Raw genomic sequence first — 17,943 nt, forward strand, 5'->3', positions numbered from 1 at the left:
GGTAACTGGTCCCTTAACCAGATTGCATGATTTGCAGATATCTTCCTGTGAGTTATTGTTATTGCTGCTACACCCTCTGAGGTAGGTAATTTTCATGGAAGAGGCGTTAACTTGTTACAAAGATCCATGACTCTAATCCTAGTATTTGTGAGGTAGATGGAGAAAGACCAGGGTAATGGGCCAGCCTGGATCGAGGGAGACCTTGTCTCAAATAAAAAACAAACAAACAAACAAAAGAGTAGTGTCCTGGCTATGCCCTTCCGAGGAACCTGTATGAACTAGTTACATGATGAATATCTCTATGTAGGTTGGATAGCAGGAATCAAGAAAGTAATACAGGTACTATTTTCTTTTTACCTATTTATATTATAGGATTTACCTATTTATATTATGCATATGAGTACACTATAGCGTCCTTCAGACACACCAGAAGAGGGCATCAGATCCCATTACAGATGGTTGTGAGCCACCATGTGGTTGCTTGGAATTGAACTCAAGAAGAGTTCAAGATCTCTTGAAGAGCAATCAGTGCTCTTAGCTGCTGAGCTCTCTCCAACCCGCAGGTACTATTTATTGCTAAGGAAGTTGTTAAAGATATGAATTCCTAGGGTGGAATTTTTTTTTTTTAAGTCAGGGGCAGTGAAATGGCCTGACAACCTGAGTTTGTTTCCTGGGATTCACGTGGTGGAAGGAGCCTTCACATACTCACATGTGTACATGTTCACAAACACAAAATTAAAGGTAATTTAAAAAAGAACAGTGAAGACAGAAGCCAGGCCATGGTGACATGTTTGTAATTCCAGAATTTGGGAGACAGAGGCAGGAAGATGGGGGTTCCAAGGCTCATTTAGGCTACCATCTCAAAATCTAAGTCAGTGCACTATCCCTTAGGGAATAAATGAGGGCCCCTCCCCACCCTGGCCCCCATGGGAACTTAGCACAGGCTTCTCACAGCAGCTGTGTTGTCCTTGGGCTTCTGTTACTTCTGTAAGAAGATTATACCTGTAAATCCCACAGCCAGCAAGCCTGGTACCGTGTTATTTAGGAGGGTCGAGGGGGAGGAGAGAGAAAGAACATGATTATGTATATCATCAATATTTATGAGATGAAAAAATTCTACAAGTTAGATTGTGAACTGGGGCCAGAGCTGCTGGTTTGTTCTCTAAACCACTCTTGCTCATCTCGTCCTCTGAGAAGCCAAGGGGCTCAGTTGCTACAGTACCCTATGTTCAATCTCCAGCACCATAGAAACCAGATGAGGCTATACACTCATCACCTGGGAGGTATAGGCAGGAGGCTCAGGAGTTCAAGGTTTTCTTGGACTTGGCGGTCAGCCTAGGGCTACACGAAACCCTGTCTTTAAAAAAACAAATACCGAAAATCGGCCAAAACAAATTATTAATGGAAAACCTAATGGTAAATCTAGTTTTTAGTTCATACAAATTCCCAGTGCTCTGTCTCAATTTTCTGATGTCCTTTTGTTACCTAGGATGTTAAGCTTAGAGGAAAGAACACATTGTGCTGACTCTACAAATATCTTTAAGTGTAAAATTACCCTCTGCCCCTAAAAAAGACAAGACTTCTAAGACCAGGAAGATGGTTCAGTGAAAAAGGCGCCTGCTGCCAAGTCAAATGACCAGAGTTCGATCCCCCAGTTCCACATGGTGGAGGGAAAGAGCCGACTCCTGCAAGTTGTCTTCGGACCTCCATATAGGCCACATGGCATGCACCCTACCTGCCCACATACAACAAGGAAATAGAGGTATAATATTAAAAAAATGTTTTAAAAGGTGATAAAACACCTCCAAGGGACTCCAGGAGGAATCTTCAGGCCGTCAGGCCATCCCCTTGGATACCTGCAGAGGTGAGCACATTCAACTCCTACCCTGTCGCCACAGCCCTTCTGTACAGGGTCTCCTCCACACACAGGTTTACGTCCTAACTGCAGTTTTAAGGGTCTCATGACTTCTCAGGGGTTTGTTATGTCTTCAAGCAGAGATTGAAGTGTAGCAAGAGAATAAAGATTCTATTCTGGGTGCCTGTTGACCTTGATTAAGATGTATACTGTTTCTCTGCCTTAGAATGCCAGAGACCACTGCCTGCCTTGTTTGCAGCTGGCTGTCTTTTCCTAGGATGGTCACTAGAGGGCAGTATGACATGCCTTTTCTCAATTGAGGCTAGCAGTGCCATAGGCTGCATAAACTTCAAAATTTTGGGTGTAGTGGTACACACCTTTAATCCCAGTACTTGCAAGACAGAAGCAGGTGGATCTCTGACTTTGAGGCCTGTCTAGTCGACACGGTGAGTTGCAGAAAAGCTAGGGCTATATATAGAGAGACCCTGTCTTAATGAAAATAAAAGGGGGTAGGAGTGGGGGCTTGCACAGTTCCAAGGGTAAGGAGGCTAAATTCACTTCCTGTACCCTGACTTCACAACCACACCTAAGATCATATTTTCAAAATAGTCACCTAGTAGTTAGATTTTGATCAGAATATTTCTCTTGGGTTTGGGGGACTTTTCTGTACCTAGAAGACATTTAAATTGTTTTTATTGTTATCTGTGGTGGTTGTGTGTGTGTGTGTGTGTGTATGTGTGTGTGTGTGTGTAGTGTGGGTGTATAGTGTGTATATGTGTGTGTGTGTGTAGTGTGTGTGTAGTGTGTGTATGTGTGTAGTGTGTGTAGTGTGTGTGTGTAGTGTGTGTGTAGTGTGTGTGTAGTGTGTGTGTGTGTAGTGTGTGTAGTGTGTGTGTGTAGTGTGTGTGTGTAGTGTGTGTGTGTGTGTGTAGTGTGTGTGTAGTGTGTGTAGTGTGTGTGTAGTGTGTGTGTAGTGTGTGTGTAGTGTGTGTGTGTGTAGTGTGTGTGTGTGTAGTGTGTGTAGTGTGTGTGTGTAGTGTGTGTGTGTAGTGTGTGTGTGTGTGTAGTGTGTGTGTGTAGTGTGTGTAGTGTGTGTGTGTAGTGTGTGTGTAGTGTGTATGTGTGTGTGTGTGTGTAGTGTGTGTAGTGTGTGTGTGTAGTGTGTGTGTGTGTAGTGTGTGTGTGTAGTGTGTGTGTGTGTGTGTGTGTGTAGTGTGTGTGTGTGTGTGTGTGTGTATGCAGGTATGGACATGCCATGCATATATGTGAAGATCAGAGGACAACTTTGGGAAAGTCAGGTCTCTCCTCCCACCATGGGCTGCAGGACTTAAACTCAGATCACCAAGCTTGTGCAGCAAAGCGCCCTCCCCCCCGGGACCCCCTCCCACCCCCCATTTTTTTTTCTTTTATGAAATTAAGACCCCTTTGTCCTCTACTTCATCTTGTGCCTTCTTCTCTATCTTCAGGTTTAGGCCTAATTTTTTTTTTAATTTAATTTTGTTTTGTTTGAGACAGTTTTGCTGTGTAGCCCAGGCTGGCCTTGGAATCACAGTAGTCCTCCTGCCTCAGCCTCCCAAGCACTGGCGTTATAAGTGGGTACCACTACCACACTGATTTAAGCAATGAGCCACAGAGCTGTATGTGCTAAAAGGGTTATGGTGTGTGGATTTTTAAATCTGGGTTTACAAAGAGAACCAGAGCAGGAGCAGCCACTCCAGTGGCTTGAGCAGAGGCTAATCCATGGGTAGGGCTGACTTGCGAAGCCTGGGTGCTTTGCTACTGCCTCATGATTACAAAGATTACTGACCTTTCTTCTCAGGTCTTCTGGAACACAATTGCCCTTCTGGGACAATGGAGCCGCCTCCCTTCCCCAAGAAACAATTCATCGTTGTTCTGCTAGCATCCCAAGACATTTGACAAGCGGCAGCAACTGGGCTGAAAGCTGAGTCTAGGATGAGGTAGTTATTTTAAAGACCGTGTGCTTGTTAACTTGCCTTCCTCCTTCCCGCTCTTTCCCCACCCAGGCCCTGTCTCTTCTCTGTCTCTCTCTGTCTCTCTGCCTCTGTCTCTCTTTCTCCCCCAACCCCTCAGGGTTTCATGTGGCCCAGGCTTTCTTCAAACTCCCTAAATAGTACAGGAATCCTCCTGCCTCTGCCTCCCAAGTGCTGTAATTACAGTTGTGTCCCATCATGCCTGGAATTTCTGTCTGTGTGACAGGGTCTCACACTACAGCCCATGCTGGCCTAGGACTTACAGCAGTCCTGCCTCAGCGGAGTGCTGGGATTACAGGCTTCTGTTGTGATTTCCCAGAATTTATTCAGGCAGTCCTTTTCTCCAGATGTTCCTTTTGTGAGGCCAAATTCTGGAGCTGACCTGGGAAAGCAGGCAGAGAGATTATGGGTCCAAGATGGAGCTGAGTCACTGCCGTGCCTGGGGGTGACTGGGGCTCACCGTCTTACCTGCTTGGCTTTTCTTACTCAGTTGAGAATGTGTTTGTCTCAGGTTTGATGCAACTGTTCTGGGGCTTACAAACTTCACTCTTTCAGAAAACAAGGGCATGTATGCTACCTTCGTGTTGACTTGATCCTCAGATGACTCCTGTGAACCCAGGGACAGAGTCAGCTGATAAAAGACAAACTCCCCTCCTTCTCTGCATCACATTCTGAGCCCATTTGTTAGTTAAGAAATCACAAGGACTTTATTCTGCCCCAGGTAAAAATGGGATCTCTAGGGCTCGATAGATGCTCAGTGGTTAAGAGTAGGTGTGTCTTTTGCAGAGGACACATGAGCTTGGGTCCCAGCACCCACATTGAACAGCTTACAAACCATCCAACTCCGGCTCCTGAGGATCAGGCTTCTCTGGCCTCTGAGATCACCTGCATTCAAATGTATATATTCCCACACAGATACAAACACACACGCACATGGACACACATAAATACACATACACATATGTGTAATAATAATAATAATTAATAATAATAATAGATATAAAAATGGGATCTCTAGTGCTTAGTAAGCAAGGTTAGGAAATAGTCTTGTTCAAAATTGCTCTGATGGCAAGTGAGATATTAGCTCAGTTGGTAAAGCCACCTACTACCTGGCTGCCAGCTCACAAATGTCTGTTACTCCAGTTCCAGGGGATCTGATGCCTCTTCTGGCCTCCAAAGGCACCAGGCACACATTGCACAGATATAATACATGCAGGCAAAACACCCATGCATATAAAATAAAATAATACAGAAAATATGTATTTGTTTTTAAGATTCTGCAGTTCCTACCGGGAGCTTTTCGTTGCTTCCAAAGCGCCCTTGGGACTGAGTTCTCCAGTCTTGGAAGATCTGCTTGCTGGTCACTTCGGATTGTAATCTGCCTTGGAAGACCCCAGCTGTGTTGGGGGGACACCTACTCTTCCTTTTTTTCTCCAGGAGCTTGAGAGGTGGCAGAGAGGGCATCTGGGAAAGAGTGACAGCTTTAACAGCACTTGTCAGCTGGGCAGCACGGAGTGGCTGTGGACTAGAGAAAGCCAGAAATGCGTTTCTGCATTTCCCAAGAGAATCCAAGGGGTAGCAGGCCCCATTGTTCTCTTTCCCCTGACGGAGGAGTTAGGACCCTACCCTTCCCAGACAGGATAACTCTATGTAGCCTGACTGTCATGGTACTCACTCTGTAGACCAGGCTGGTGTCAAACTCACAGAGATCTATCTGCCTGCCAAGTTCTGGACTTTTTTTTTTTTTTTTTTTTCACAGTATCTTGTAGCTTAAGCAAGCCAATTTGTAGTCAAGGAAGGATGACTTTGAACTTCTGACCCTCCTGCTTCCACCTTCCAAGTGCTGAGTCCACAGACACTCACCACTAGACCCGGTTCTTAGAGTACTGGAAAATGGGACCTAGGGCTTCACGCTTATTAAGTAAACACTGGCATTTGAGCCCCAGCCCTGGTTACCTCTTGATAGGAAAGCTTGCACACTTTACCCTGGCTGTTGTAGCATCATTAAACTTGGCAGTTCTCTTTGTCCCCACAAAGGCTGTCCCATGCTTTGTCTGGCTTGTCTCATGATGTGCGTGGGTCATAGACCACCAACCAGATACCATTCCCTTCTGCCTCGACACGTGCTGGGCGGATTGGCTGCACAGGGAACAGAAGATTTCTACTGGGGATGCTCTCCCTCCCCCTGAGCCAGCCCAGGTGACCTGAACAGAAGGGCCCCATGACGTGACGTGACGTGGGCTTGCCTCCTTGCTCTCTGTTTGTGGGTCTGCCTAAATGAAACAATTTATTTTCGGGTACTTTCAAGTGAGAATTTCTTTATTGCTTCTCTAGAAAGAAAAAAATTAAATTTATTTTATGTTACTTTTTCGTATTTCTCAGTTCTCATGCTGTGATTTAGCAGAGAGAGCGAGTCACCTGCTGCCACAGGTTAGGAGCACAGGGAACGCACTGCCTCCCCCGACCCCCAGCACCTAGGGGCCGCAGCTTGAGATAGGGGGTTGGGGGAAAGGGAGTTTGGAAGTTTGTTTGGAAGTTTGTGGCTTCTTTTGTCACTAGACTCGTGATCGGGTCACTTTGAGATGGATATCACCTCTTCAATCTACAGCTGTGGGACACTTGCAAGGCATATGGTAATGTCTCTGGGTTTAAGGCGGGCTTCCTAACTGGGTAGGGATGAGGTAAAGGACTGTCAGGGGCCATAGAGGGCCATAGCAGGTCAAAGATAATCTGTACTCCCATGAGACCAGTAAGCCTGGGTCTTCCTAGCTTGCATGGGGGTGGGGGTGGGGGTGGGGGGCACTTATGTCTTCCAGGAATGCACAAGGGACAGGGCTGACCTTGAATTTAGGATCCTCACTCCCCTACCAGTTTGTCCTTGCTCAAATCTCAGGTGACATCAAAGGTCAGGTTAAAGTTGAACTAGAGGGAAGTCTAAAATTCCTGAAGAACAAGCCCTTTGCTCTACTAAAGAGTTGTTTCTCTGAGGTGACGGATGGGGGACTTCCTATAGTACCTGCGCCTGGGAAATAGGCCCCTCCTTTCCCTACTCCCACCCACACAGCCCTGCCTCCTGGGCATGAGTTCGGTCTCAGCTCTGCCTACTCACATGACTCCCTGACTGCTCCTGTCTAGACCGGGGAAGAGGGCATGACTCCACACTAGGACTTGGGTGTCCTGGTCCTGGCTGTCATACTCCACATGTCTCAGCTGTCCTCTTGGTGTTGCTCTTCTGCCCTGGGTGTGACCTGGAAGTATTGTGTATGTAGCTGAGGGCGGACTTGAACTTCTGCTCTTCCTTCGTCTACCTCTCAAGCGTTGGGATTACAGGTGTTGCATCAATCACCATGCCTGCTTTATACAATGCCGGGTCTGGCATGGCCCTGGTGGGGACAGAATGACATGGTTCCTGCCCCTGGGACAGGGCCAGCAGGCATGGGCCTCCATGATTGTTGATAGATGCTATGGGCATAAGGCTTATTTGTATAATAATGTACATATTTTACCTTCCTCCAGCCAGGACAATCAGAGACAGCATGTGTCTGCGAGGCAAAGGTGTGGTTAGTGTCAGCAAAATGGTAAACACTGGGACCTTCAGGACAGCCCTTAAGGCTGGGTTCAAAAATATATAACTTCTCAAAAAATGAGGATGCAATATATATGAGGGGCTTCATGAATCTAAAGAACCCAAAGCGGTTGTGCTGTGAGCCAGCTTGTCAGAAAAAGAGATACTAAGATGGAGAAAAAGAGATTAGGGAGTGGTGATCACAGGAGAGTCCACCCAGTACATTTTTTGGTTTGTACTTACAAGGGCAGACAGATTCCTGAGTTCAAGCTCAGCCTGGGACAGAGCTAATTTAGACCTAAGTGTAGTAGAAATGGTAATTTCAGGTTGGGTTCCCACCCAACTAGTTTATGCTGGTCTGTGATTAGCAGAGGCGGGCAGGTCTCTGAATTCTTTCGAAATGTTAAAAGAAAATGTGTGCTTGCCATCTCCTAAAAACTTAGGGGCTGGGGTTATGGGACGCTGGTTCATAGGATAATCAAATGGAATCTGGGTAAATAACTGGGTTGATATGTAAAATAAAAGACTGGGCTTAGGATCTGCAAGAGAGGAGCTATCTGGAGAATGTTTTAGAATAGCAAGAGAAAGAATTGTCTGTAGCAACAAAGAGAGGTAGCAGGAGAGAGAGAGAGAGAGAGAGAGAGAGAGAGAGAGAGAGAGAGAGAGAGAGAGAGAGAGAGAGAGAGAGAGAGAGAGAGAGACCTGTCTGGAGATCTCCAGAGAAAGCAGATCAGAGAGAGAGGAAGCCGACTAGAGAGGAAGCAGGCTGGAGAGCTGTCTTGAGCAGAACATAATTCTGCTAGCTTCTTCCTACAATCTGACGTCTTGAGTCACTTTTACCACTCCCAGACACCCCTCCTTGGCAAGGCAATAATGGACTTCACGAATGCTAGACAATCAATCTGTCCACTAAGCTACATCCGAGCTTCAGTCAGCCCCTTCATTTTAGATTTACTTATTTATTTATGTATATGAGAACACTGTAGCTAGCTGTCTTCAGACACACCAGAAGAGGGCATTGGATTCCATTACAGATGGTTGTGAGCCACCATGTGGGTGCTGGGATTTGAACTCAAGACTTCTGGAAGAGCAGTTAGTGCTCTTAACCGCTGAGCCATCTCTCCAGCCCAGCCCCCTCCCTTCATTTTTAAAGCCTGGACGGCAGGGCTGCCACCAGGTCTAGTCAAAACAAGAAGGAGGGAAGGCAAAGGAGGGATGGTAGGCAGTATGGCATTCTGCAGAGTGATCCTGGCTAGCCCCTTGGAGCCAGGCAATGCCTGAAGGAGTGTGCTGAAGGGGAGGAACCAAGTGTGTGCTCTGTGCTGTATTCTGCTGGGTTGGTGGCCCCACCACTGGGATCTGACTGGGACAGAGATGCTCCTGCATGGGATTCAACAAGGGCTCTGGGGACAAGGGGCTCAGACTTCCCTTTATGTTCAATGCCATCTTCCACCCCGCCCCCACCCGTAAGTCCTACCTGAATGGGAGAGCTCAGCCTCAGGGTTTGTCATGGTCCAGGGCTTGAACCACTCTCTCTGGGTTTTGCTGAATGGCAGCAACCCAGGCTTGTGGCACTGGCTGTGTACACTGGAACTCATGCTCCGTAATGGGGCCTGCTCAAGCAGCTGCAGGCGGTATTTCACGTCTGTTGGGGCGATTTCCTCCTCTTCCAGATCCTCAGGGACAGCTCTGTGCTGCTGCTGCTGCTGCTGCTGCTGCTGCTGCTGCTGCTGCTGCTGGGAGGTTCAGTTGGTCAGAGGGGTCATTACTGGGTTAAGTAGGGGAAGTGTGTGTGTGTGTATATGATGGGGAGGGAAGTCTCCTAAACACTTGCCAGTGTCCCCTAGAAAGTCACTTGTCTGAGCTACAATGTCCTTACTTGCAAAGTCAGTAAAATATGCCCGCATGCTGGGTTCCCGAGGAGATCAGAGCTAAGGGTTTGGCATTATGCTTGGCCTGAGTAAGTGGCTAATAGTCTCTTTCTCTTAAAATATTTATGATCTTGCCAGCCAGTGCTGCATTGGTGGCATGCGGTAAGGCTTGGTTGGAGCCCTTAGCTTTACCTGATCACTGGAGGCACTGTCCTCAAGCCCAGTGGGAACAGCCAGGGACTCTCGCTGGATGGAATTGGACAAAGAGTCATCAAGCAAGAAGGATCTTCTGGGTCCAGGAGAGAGAATCTCTAGAGTAGGGAAAAGAACTGAGGACCATCTCAGCCCTCCTACCTGTGGGCCGCTTTTAGCTCTCCATCACCCTCCCAGGGGAGAGGAAGCAAGGAAGGGAGGGACAATGTCCAGATGGATCCAGTTTTAATTTTTTTGAGATTAGATCAGTCTGAGACCTGGAGTGGAAGGGTTAGAGTGGAATGGGGCTGGCTCTCTGCATTTAGGGGCACATGGCAAAGACAACCTTCCTTCCCTCCTCCCTTCCTTCTTTCCTTCCCTCTTTCCTCCGTCCTTCCTTCCTCCCTCTATCCCCATCTGTCTTCTACTCTTTCTCCTCCCTCCCTCCCTCCCTCCCTCCCTCCCTCCCTCCCTCTCTTCTTCCCTCCTTCCTTTTCCCTTCTCTCTACCTCTCCTTTTTCCTTCCTTCCTTCCTTCCTTCCTTCCTTCCTTCCTTCCTTCCTTCCTTCCTTCCTTCCTTCCTTCCTTCCTCCCTCCCTCCCTCCCTCCCTCCCTCCCTCCCTCCCTCCCTCCCTCCTTTTTTTCCTTTTCTTTTGAGAGAGCCTTATTATGTAGCTAAGGTTAGCCAAGAACTCTGTACATAGCCAAAGGCAGCCTTGAGTTTCTGATCTTCCTGCCTCTACCTCCCAAGTGATGGGATTACAGTACAGGCCTGGTTTCTTCAGCAAATGTAACCCAGCACGTCCTGCATGCTAGGAAATTGCTCTAAAAGCTGAGCTACATCCCAAGCTGCAAAAACAGTTAGACATTCCAGGATTGGTTTGGTCCTTTCTTTTGGCCTTGAATGTTGTGGCTGTGGCGAATGGGTAGCTTACGGCAGAGATGGCTGACACTGGGCTCCTGGAGAGTCAAGCAAGACAACCTTTCAGTGACATTGGAGTAGGCACGGTGTTGTCCATGTCTCCTAAGGGGGAGAGAAAGGAGAACATTGGGGCTTTTGTTCCTTGCTGTCATCAAAGTTACAAGTATACATCCCAGAACCTTGAAGAGGCCACTCTGCTTCCATAGTGACAGGAAGGAAGGAAGGATGGGCTGTGAGCTGATTTTTTTGTGGTCAGATATCAGACCCAAGTGGAAGGCTAGGTGTTTGAGGCTCAAGAGAGACCAGTAAAGAAAGGACAGATAGCCTTTAGCTGTTAAAGAAATGGGCATTTTAAAAAAATATTTATTTTTATTTATATGAATACACTGTAGCATCTTCAGAGACACACCAGAAGAGGGCATCAGGTCCCATTACAGATGGTTGTGAGCCACCATGTGGTTGCTGGGAATTGAACTCAGGACCTCTGGAAGAGCGGTCAGTGCTCTTAACCACTGAACCATCTCTCCAGCCCAGAAAGGGGCATTTTTGATTGGTATGTGTCAAGTAGAGTGGGCAGACAGGATGAGAGTGAGTGAATCCTCAGTCAGAAACAGATGTCTTAGGCTGTTAGCTGCTAGTATGTGGGCAACTGCAATGGTAGCAGGGACCTAGTAAGTTGAGGTCCATGGGGACAGGACAAAAGCTGGTGTCCTCTGCCAGCATTAGAGGCAGGGAAGAATTTTGGGGGTAAAGAAGGGTTGATGAGGTGGGATATCAGGTTGGGAGATGGCCAGAGGACAGCCACCCACAGTTACAGAGCATACAGAGATGGCTGAGGGGAGGGCTGTGACCCACTGTGCCTGCTCACTTTGTCCTCTGTTCCCCAGCTCCTGAGTGATACAGAAATTAGCTCTGAGGTTAGTGTCTTAGGCTGCCATGGAACTTCTCTATGTTATACTGGCTTCAGGAGAGGAATAGGAGACAGCTCTGTCCCCAGCAACAGCCTGGTATGACCAGCATCTAGGGGAATGGGTGACTGTGGAAATAATCAGGCCTTGAGATTGCTGAGCCTTATCTCTGTTACTTGTCTCAGGTCTAACTGTGAGTTTCCACTTTGTGCGCGTGTGACTGACTATACAGTGAGTCACAGTTCACTATACATTTATGCACAGAACCATAGGGGTGTGTGTGTGTGTGTGTGTGTGTGTGTGTGTGTGTGTGTGCGTGCACATGCATGCATGTTCAGTAAAGTATGCATGCATGTGTGTGTGAGTGTGTGTGAGACTGTCCTGTGTGTGTGTGTGTCTGTTTATCCTGTCTGTCTGTCTGTCTGTCTGGGAGGGTGTACAGCATATCCAAGCTCTGACCCCTCATATGTCTTTCCTGTCCTTCCAGTCCGCCCAGCCCTGCACACCCACCACGTTTCCTGAGACAGAGGGTTGAGCTGCATTCTGCCAGTGACGTTGGTTTGCCGGTACCTGGCTCCTTTTCACAACCTGCAATCACAAAATAGGACCTTGAGTCTGGAAAATGACTCACTGGGTTGCACTTCATCCAGCCTTCCTTCCCAGTCTGTTGTCCTTTACTCGATCAAAGTGTCCCACCCTGGTGCGTGGAATGACAGTGTTGATTCACTAGTCCTAGATACAGAGTAAGAGAGGGACTACAGCCATGAGTCCCCGCACGGATTCCAGAGCTGTATCTGTTAAGTGCTACTCCCCCACAGTTGAACACTTCCCACTCTCTCACCCCTCTTGGGACAAATGTATATTCCATTCTGGAGCAACACTAGCCATTTTCAATTGTCTCTCCCTGTGGCTTCACCATTTGTTTGAATTACCCATCCCAGGGCTTATAAAAACAGAGTAACTCGTTTTCAAGTAGAAATTTCCAGCTGAGCTAACACTTTTGTGAGCCAGGAAGGATGTCAGCAAGCTCGGAGAGCCTCCACCGGAGCATGGTCTGGGTAACCTCCCACAGGCTCAGAGGTTAGTCAGTAGTTTTAAAATTTAAATTTTACCATTCTTGTGCATGTGTGTATGATGTGGAACATGCATGCCACAGCCTATGTGTGGAGGCCAGGGGACGGCTCTGTTGAGTTGGTTTTCTCCTTCTACCATTATGTGGACTCCAGGGATCGAACTCTGATAGTCAGCCCTTTAAGGAATATGCTTTATGTGCTGGGGTATATTTGCTGCCCCTAAGTGAATCAGTGCTTTTAAAACAAACTTTTATGGTGTGTGTATATGTGTGTGTGTGTGTGTGTGGTCAGAGGACAACTTATGGGAGTCATTTCTATCCTTCTGCCACGTGGGTCCCAGGCATGGAACTCAGATTTGTCAAGCTTGGCCACAGGTGCCTTTCTTTATGTGGCTTTGAACTTGCTATGTAGCCAAGAACAGTCTTGAACCCCTGACCCTCTCGCCTCCACCACCAATGTGCTAAGATTACAGGCAGGAGCCGCCATGCCTGGCCAGAACTTAACTTCCAAGTCCCAGTTTAGAGCCTCCTTGTGAAAGTGTGGCAAAGTCACCACTCAAGCAGCCACCTGGGTTACTAGGTGATGCCCAGCTTGTCACAGCTAGAGAGTGGCCCTGTCACCCAGTTCTACTTTAGACATTTGCAGTGCTCCCAGCACAGGATCTGCTTCCTGATTGAGTCTTTCCTGAGCTTCACAGGACTCTGAAGACGAAGTTTATCCTGTTTGGGGATTGTGGGGTCCTTGGGTTCATAACCAGCTGGGTGGGAGGTGACCTGGGTGCATACAGATCTTTGCTCTCCAGCTCCTTAGAAGAGATCTCATTAGCTAGGCTAACTGATGGTCCTGTGTGTGCGGGGTCACATAACTGCCACATTAGCACAGGGAACTGTCCAATCAGATATTTATGGAGTAGCTTTGCCAGGCCCAGAGGCAGGGAGTCTGTGGCTTTTGTGAGAACAGGGAGGGGAGAGGCAGGAGTGCAGACACCAGAGAGAAGGCTGAGGTCAGAAATGATCTGCTGGAAGCAGATTCTGGGAGAAGTCCTTATGTAAGGTCCAGCATCCTCAGCCTTTGCTTAAGAGTCTTCACAGCCTGTGGGACTCTCTACCTGCCCCTGCCCCTCCCTGGACTACACACACCCTGAGCGAGCATGGCCTTTACTTCCAATCCTCCCGCTCTTAGCCTTCAGCACCCTGCTCAAATATCATTTCCTTCCTGGACATTCTCTCTGTCCCTTGCTGCTGACACAGTGGCATCAGGAGCTCACTCCGTGATGCGTTATATTCCCAAGTCTACTAGAGGTCTCTGTAGTACAGCGAACTTCATGTTTTCCTTCGCCTGTGGACTTAGAGTTTATTAAAGATAGAGGCCACAATCTCCAGCAACCAGCCCAAAGCCGGGCCCATACAAGACATTTAATATTTGTTGAATTCACCCGGAGGCCAGCATAAGATTTCTCTGTAGGTAAGAACTGGGCAAGCAAGAGTGAGCTTGCACCTGGGTGTGGTGGCCTATGCTTGTAATCTCTGCAATTTGGGAGGCTGAGTCAGGAGGATTATTGGGAGTTTGGGGCCAGCTGGGGCTAACATAGTGAACTTGAGGCCAACCTTCAATACAAAGCAAGATGAATTAACTAACCAAGTGTGGACTTGAAGACTCAATGACTAGTTCGTGAATGATGTGTAGGTGTGGGCTGAACACCTTTGAAGGCATCAAATCTTCCTGGATTTGAAAATCTTCATTATTCCTTTTCTGAAAAATCCCCTTCTGCCTAGGGAACTTAAGACTCCAAATTGTCTCTATCCACATGCCTAGGGAGTCTTGGATCGATAGAGCAAGTTAGATGGTCTGGGACTGGGGCCCTAGGATAGCAGCCCAGGCTTGTGAGAGTAATATGCTTATGTAGGCAGGGTGTGCCTTCTGAGACTTCCAGTCTGGCCACTGTTTTGCCTGGAGGGGACTCAGAAGGAGGAGATGCTGGAGACCTGTCAGTAGCAGCTCAGGTTCTCTCTGCCCTATAGAGCTCTATGAAATAGCAGCTATGGCTGCCGTTCCTAGATCCTCACATTCTGCAGATGCTGATGGTAAGTGGACATTGCCCATCACCATGCTGCTAATCGGCATGAACATCTCTGAATGACAGACCATGGAGACATTCCCTCAGCTCACACAGGTCTCTTCATCTCTGGACTCAGAATCCCTGACCCAGTGGGTGAGGGAAAAAGGGTTCCCTAGGAGCTTTGCACCACGCAGGCACTGGGAAAGGACAGAGGGCTCCAGGAATCCTTGGAGCTAATAGGCCTGGCTTCTCTTCCAATTTTCCTCTCCTGGGAAGGGTAGGCATAGGGCTTATGAAATGTATTCTTTAGCGATTTTGTAGTTTAGCCTAAGGACTCATCTTGGGGGAAATGGACCAAGAACAGGAAAGAGAGAGAGAGAGAGAGAGAGAGAGAGAGAGAGAGAGAGAGAGAGAGAGAGAGAGAGAGAGAGAGAGAGAGAGAGAGAGAGAGAGAGAGAGAGAGAGAGAGAGAGAGAGAGAGAGAGAGAGAGAGAGAGAGAGAGAGAGAGAGCGCGCTCTGCACTGCAGGACATCAGAAGCCAGTCCTGGCTCAGGCAGGTCCCTTCCAAGAGCTGATGCAGACTGCTCTATGTTGCCATCTGCTGGACACTTGCAGCAATAGCATCGCATCCTTGGCACTTCCTGCCCTCTGGATACTTCCATCTCATCCCTTCTACCCTCTTTAGGCCAAGGCCCCTCCCTCCTGCTCATCACACACCTGCTTTCCATCTTCTCCACGGTGGCGCTGTCAAGAAGCCTTAGTCCTGGCCCAGGACAGAGGACTCTGAATTATTCACTCCTGTGGTCTGATGAGAAAGATGCTTTGCCTTTGGGGTCAGAGATCTTAACGTGCCACCTATTTCTCTATGCCCTTGAAAGCATTCTGGGACCTGGAACTCAGCTGTGACTGAAGGTTCCTGAAGTCATGTGTGAACTGGGGTATTTCTGAGAATGAGTCCTCAGCATTAATGACGATGCCGAGACAACAGGTGTTCACAGGACCATCCCAAACAACTGGGATGCAGGGCTCCTGGCACAGCATAGAAGGCAAAGGTGGCCAGCAGAGGCTGCTGTAGCACTAGCTATGGGCCTTACCACTTCTCATTCCAGGGCCGGCCGTAAGGATCCAGAAACAGGGCTGTACTGGTTAGAGTTGATTATCTACAAGTCTGGGTTTTCCTTAGTGCTGATGTCCCCGGGTCTATCTGGGGCTGAGAGGCTGAGTGCTTTCACTGGGTTGGCCTGGGGACACAGCTCAAAGCTCCAGACCTGGCTTCTCACTGCTTCCCTGTCCATCCTAGATTGGGCCGTGCCTTTCCTAAATCCTGATGGCTTATTGCTGTTGCTATTCCTCTGGGCAGACACTAGGTTGTGTGGGCGCCTAGATGGACCAGAGCCTCTCCATGTGTATCAGCAGGAATTAGTAGGAGGGCAAGGATGCTCTGGGATGTCCTGAGCCAAAGGGGATCCAGAGAAGGAGCTGACCCATTGGAGGTAGGGGTTCAGAGCCACTTGGAGGAGAAGGGCGCTGGCAAACCCTTCCAGCCTAGCTCTCCTTCTGACAAGACCCTTTTTCTTCTTTCCCTCATGGGGGACTTTCCCAATTTCGGTCCCCGTGTGCAGAGTTGAAAGCCCTTGTGTGGTGTGGGGGAAGAGCTTGGTGGCTGTGTTGGAGTGTGGTTTCCAGCCCCTTGGCTGTGATGGCTGGCCTGCCTTCATACTGTTTGCACAGAGTCCATTTCTGGGAGCCATTGTCTATCCCGACTCACCTGTATGGACAAAGCGGTGTTGGTTTTTGCAGAGCTTGAGCATATCATAGTAAAAAGAAAGGTGTTCTAAACAGGCTGAAGGGAGAGCCGCTCTGCTCAAGCAGAGAATTCTGGGGCAGCAATGGGTATCCTGGGTAGCCTAGGGATCACCATGGCAACATGAAAGGCAATCCAAAGGGAGGCAGTGATAGAACAGGCCCTCCTCCAGGCTGAGGCTGAATCCCTGGCGTGATTAGAAGAAGGATTTAGGGTTAGAAAATGATCTGTAGACCCACAGCTGCCTCTAATTTAGAGGACACGTGGCCTGTCTGCTGTCCCTTGTTGGTGGAAATCCCTTACTTCTTGTTCCTCACCCGTGAGGCACCCAACTTGGGCAGAGGACCTGTTGGTGTGTGGAGAAGTGGGGAGAAAAACGGGGAGTCAGCCCCAGAAAATTGTCTTGCACGTTGAGAGAGATGCAATGAATGGGATTTTAGGCTGCTCCAGCCTGCTTCCCTCACCTGCGGGACTCAGAGCCATCACAGTTAACCTAGTCTAACTGGGGATCAATGGCTAGCCTATCATTTCCCCTCTAGTGTTCCCTTACCAAAAGCAGCCTACTTGGAAAAGAAAATAAATGAAAAGCACTTTTCTTGCTCTCTGGTGCCGCTGAGCCTGTGACCCTCCTCCCTCCCCACCCCTCCCTGGCTGCCCCTCCCCACTCCTCACTCATTACCTCTGCTCAATTAGCTACAGCTGGGTTAACCCCTTCAGCCTCCGTTTGGAGTAGGGTGATTGCTTGTTGCCTTCTCCACAGGCCCTGTTCTCAGCACGGTTGGTTCTCAGGAGCACAGAATGGGCCAAGTCCAGTGCCTGCCAACCTCCTCCGTACCCTCCCTCTGGCTGCCAAATCTGACTTTGATTAGCGTGTGGAGGGGAAGAAAGCAGGAAAATAGAATATTAAAATCTTAATTCAATTTAAAACACTGTCATTCACAGGCATGCCAAACAGTGAGATGACTAATTATTATGCAAATGAGGGAGATAGAAAAGTGATTAATAATTGCACAAATTAAAAATTATTGTAAACATCCTGTGACGAGCGATAAGTCCGATGGAGAGGCAAGGGCGGTGGGCCGGGGAGGCCACGGAGGAGCCAGCTCCTGCATCCGTTTTTCCTCATTAGGGGGATTTAATTAGCACCCAATGATGGGGCTTGTGCTGCCAGGGTTGGGGAGTATGTGGCCAGCACCCCCAGCTGCCTGCTGGTTCCTCATTTCCTCTCCAGCTCCCTCTCACTACCCTGGGGTCTTCACTAGAGTGAGCAGGAAGAGGAAGAAAGGCTGGCCACCATGAAGGGCAGGCGCTGTGCAAGCAAGCCTGCTGCTTTCCGGTGTGTCAGGCTGGAGGACAGTCTTGGTGTCACCTCAGAGAACTTGTCCACCTCCTTTGAGACAGCATCTCTCACTGGCCTGGAACCCACCAATTAAACTAGACAGACTGGGCAGCCAGGCCCAAGGACCCTCCTTTCTTTGTCTCTTACACTGGCTTAGGGACAGGTGGTTTTTACTGGATTCCGGGGATTGAACTCAGGTCCTTGTGCTTATAAGGCAAATTCCTTACAGACCGAGCCATTGCTTCACTTCAGCTGACATATTCTCTTTCTTTCTTTCTTTCTTTCTTTCTTTCTTTCTTTCTTTCTTTCTTTCTTTCTTTCTTTCTTTCTTTCTTCCTTCCTTCCTTCCTTCCTTCCTTCCTT

At 48.5% G+C, this 17,943-nt stretch overlaps 1 protein-coding gene across 2 annotated transcripts; it reads right to left on the reverse strand.

Moving 5' to 3' along the window:
* Positions 1 to 778: 778 nt before the first annotated feature.
* Positions 779 to 16,412, reverse strand: LOC110301864 (uncharacterized). 2 transcript variants are annotated; one of them, XM_021172553.3, is made up of 13 exons: positions 16,206 to 16,412; positions 15,155 to 15,242; positions 11,815 to 11,892; positions 10,410 to 10,498; positions 9,475 to 9,593; positions 8,889 to 9,147; positions 6,956 to 7,094; positions 5,832 to 5,985; positions 5,137 to 5,310; positions 4,315 to 4,453; positions 4,110 to 4,228; positions 3,663 to 3,803; positions 779 to 1,026 (listed from the first exon to the last, which is right to left on the reverse strand). In XM_021172553.3, the coding sequence occupies exons 3-11, from the start codon at positions 11,844 to 11,846 to the stop codon at positions 4,173 to 4,175; spliced, it is 1,161 nt and encodes a 386-aa protein (XP_021028212.1). In that variant the 5' UTR covers positions 11,847 to 11,892; positions 15,155 to 15,242; positions 16,206 to 16,412; the 3' UTR covers positions 779 to 1,026; positions 3,663 to 3,803; positions 4,110 to 4,172. The 2 variants fall into 2 exon arrangements, with proteins under 2 accessions (XP_021028212.1, XP_021028211.1); XM_021172552.3 differs by lacking the exon at positions 15,155 to 15,242.
* Positions 16,413 to 17,943: the final 1,531 nt, after the last annotated feature.

This window comes from Mus caroli, unplaced genomic scaffold, assembly GCF_978045245.1.
Source record: "Mus caroli unplaced genomic scaffold, Mus_caroli_1 scaffold_11, whole genome shotgun sequence".
Lineage (NCBI taxonomy): Eukaryota > Metazoa > Chordata > Mammalia > Rodentia > Muridae > Mus > Mus caroli.

Bases quoted from the DNA above. Each gene is read 5' to 3' on its own strand.
- LOC110301864 (XM_021172552.3), bottom strand. From the start codon at position 11,846: ATGCAGCTCAACCCTCTGTCTCAGGAAACGTG. The intron at 9,148-9,474 runs GTAAAGCTAAGG...TGAACCTCCCAG, and splicing joins ACAGTGCCTCCAGTGATCAG to CAGCAGCAGCAGCAGCAGCA. The intron at 5,311-5,831 runs GTAAAGTGTGCA...ACTCTTTCCCAG, and splicing joins ATGATGCTACAACAGCCAGG to ATGCCCTCTCTGCCACCTCT.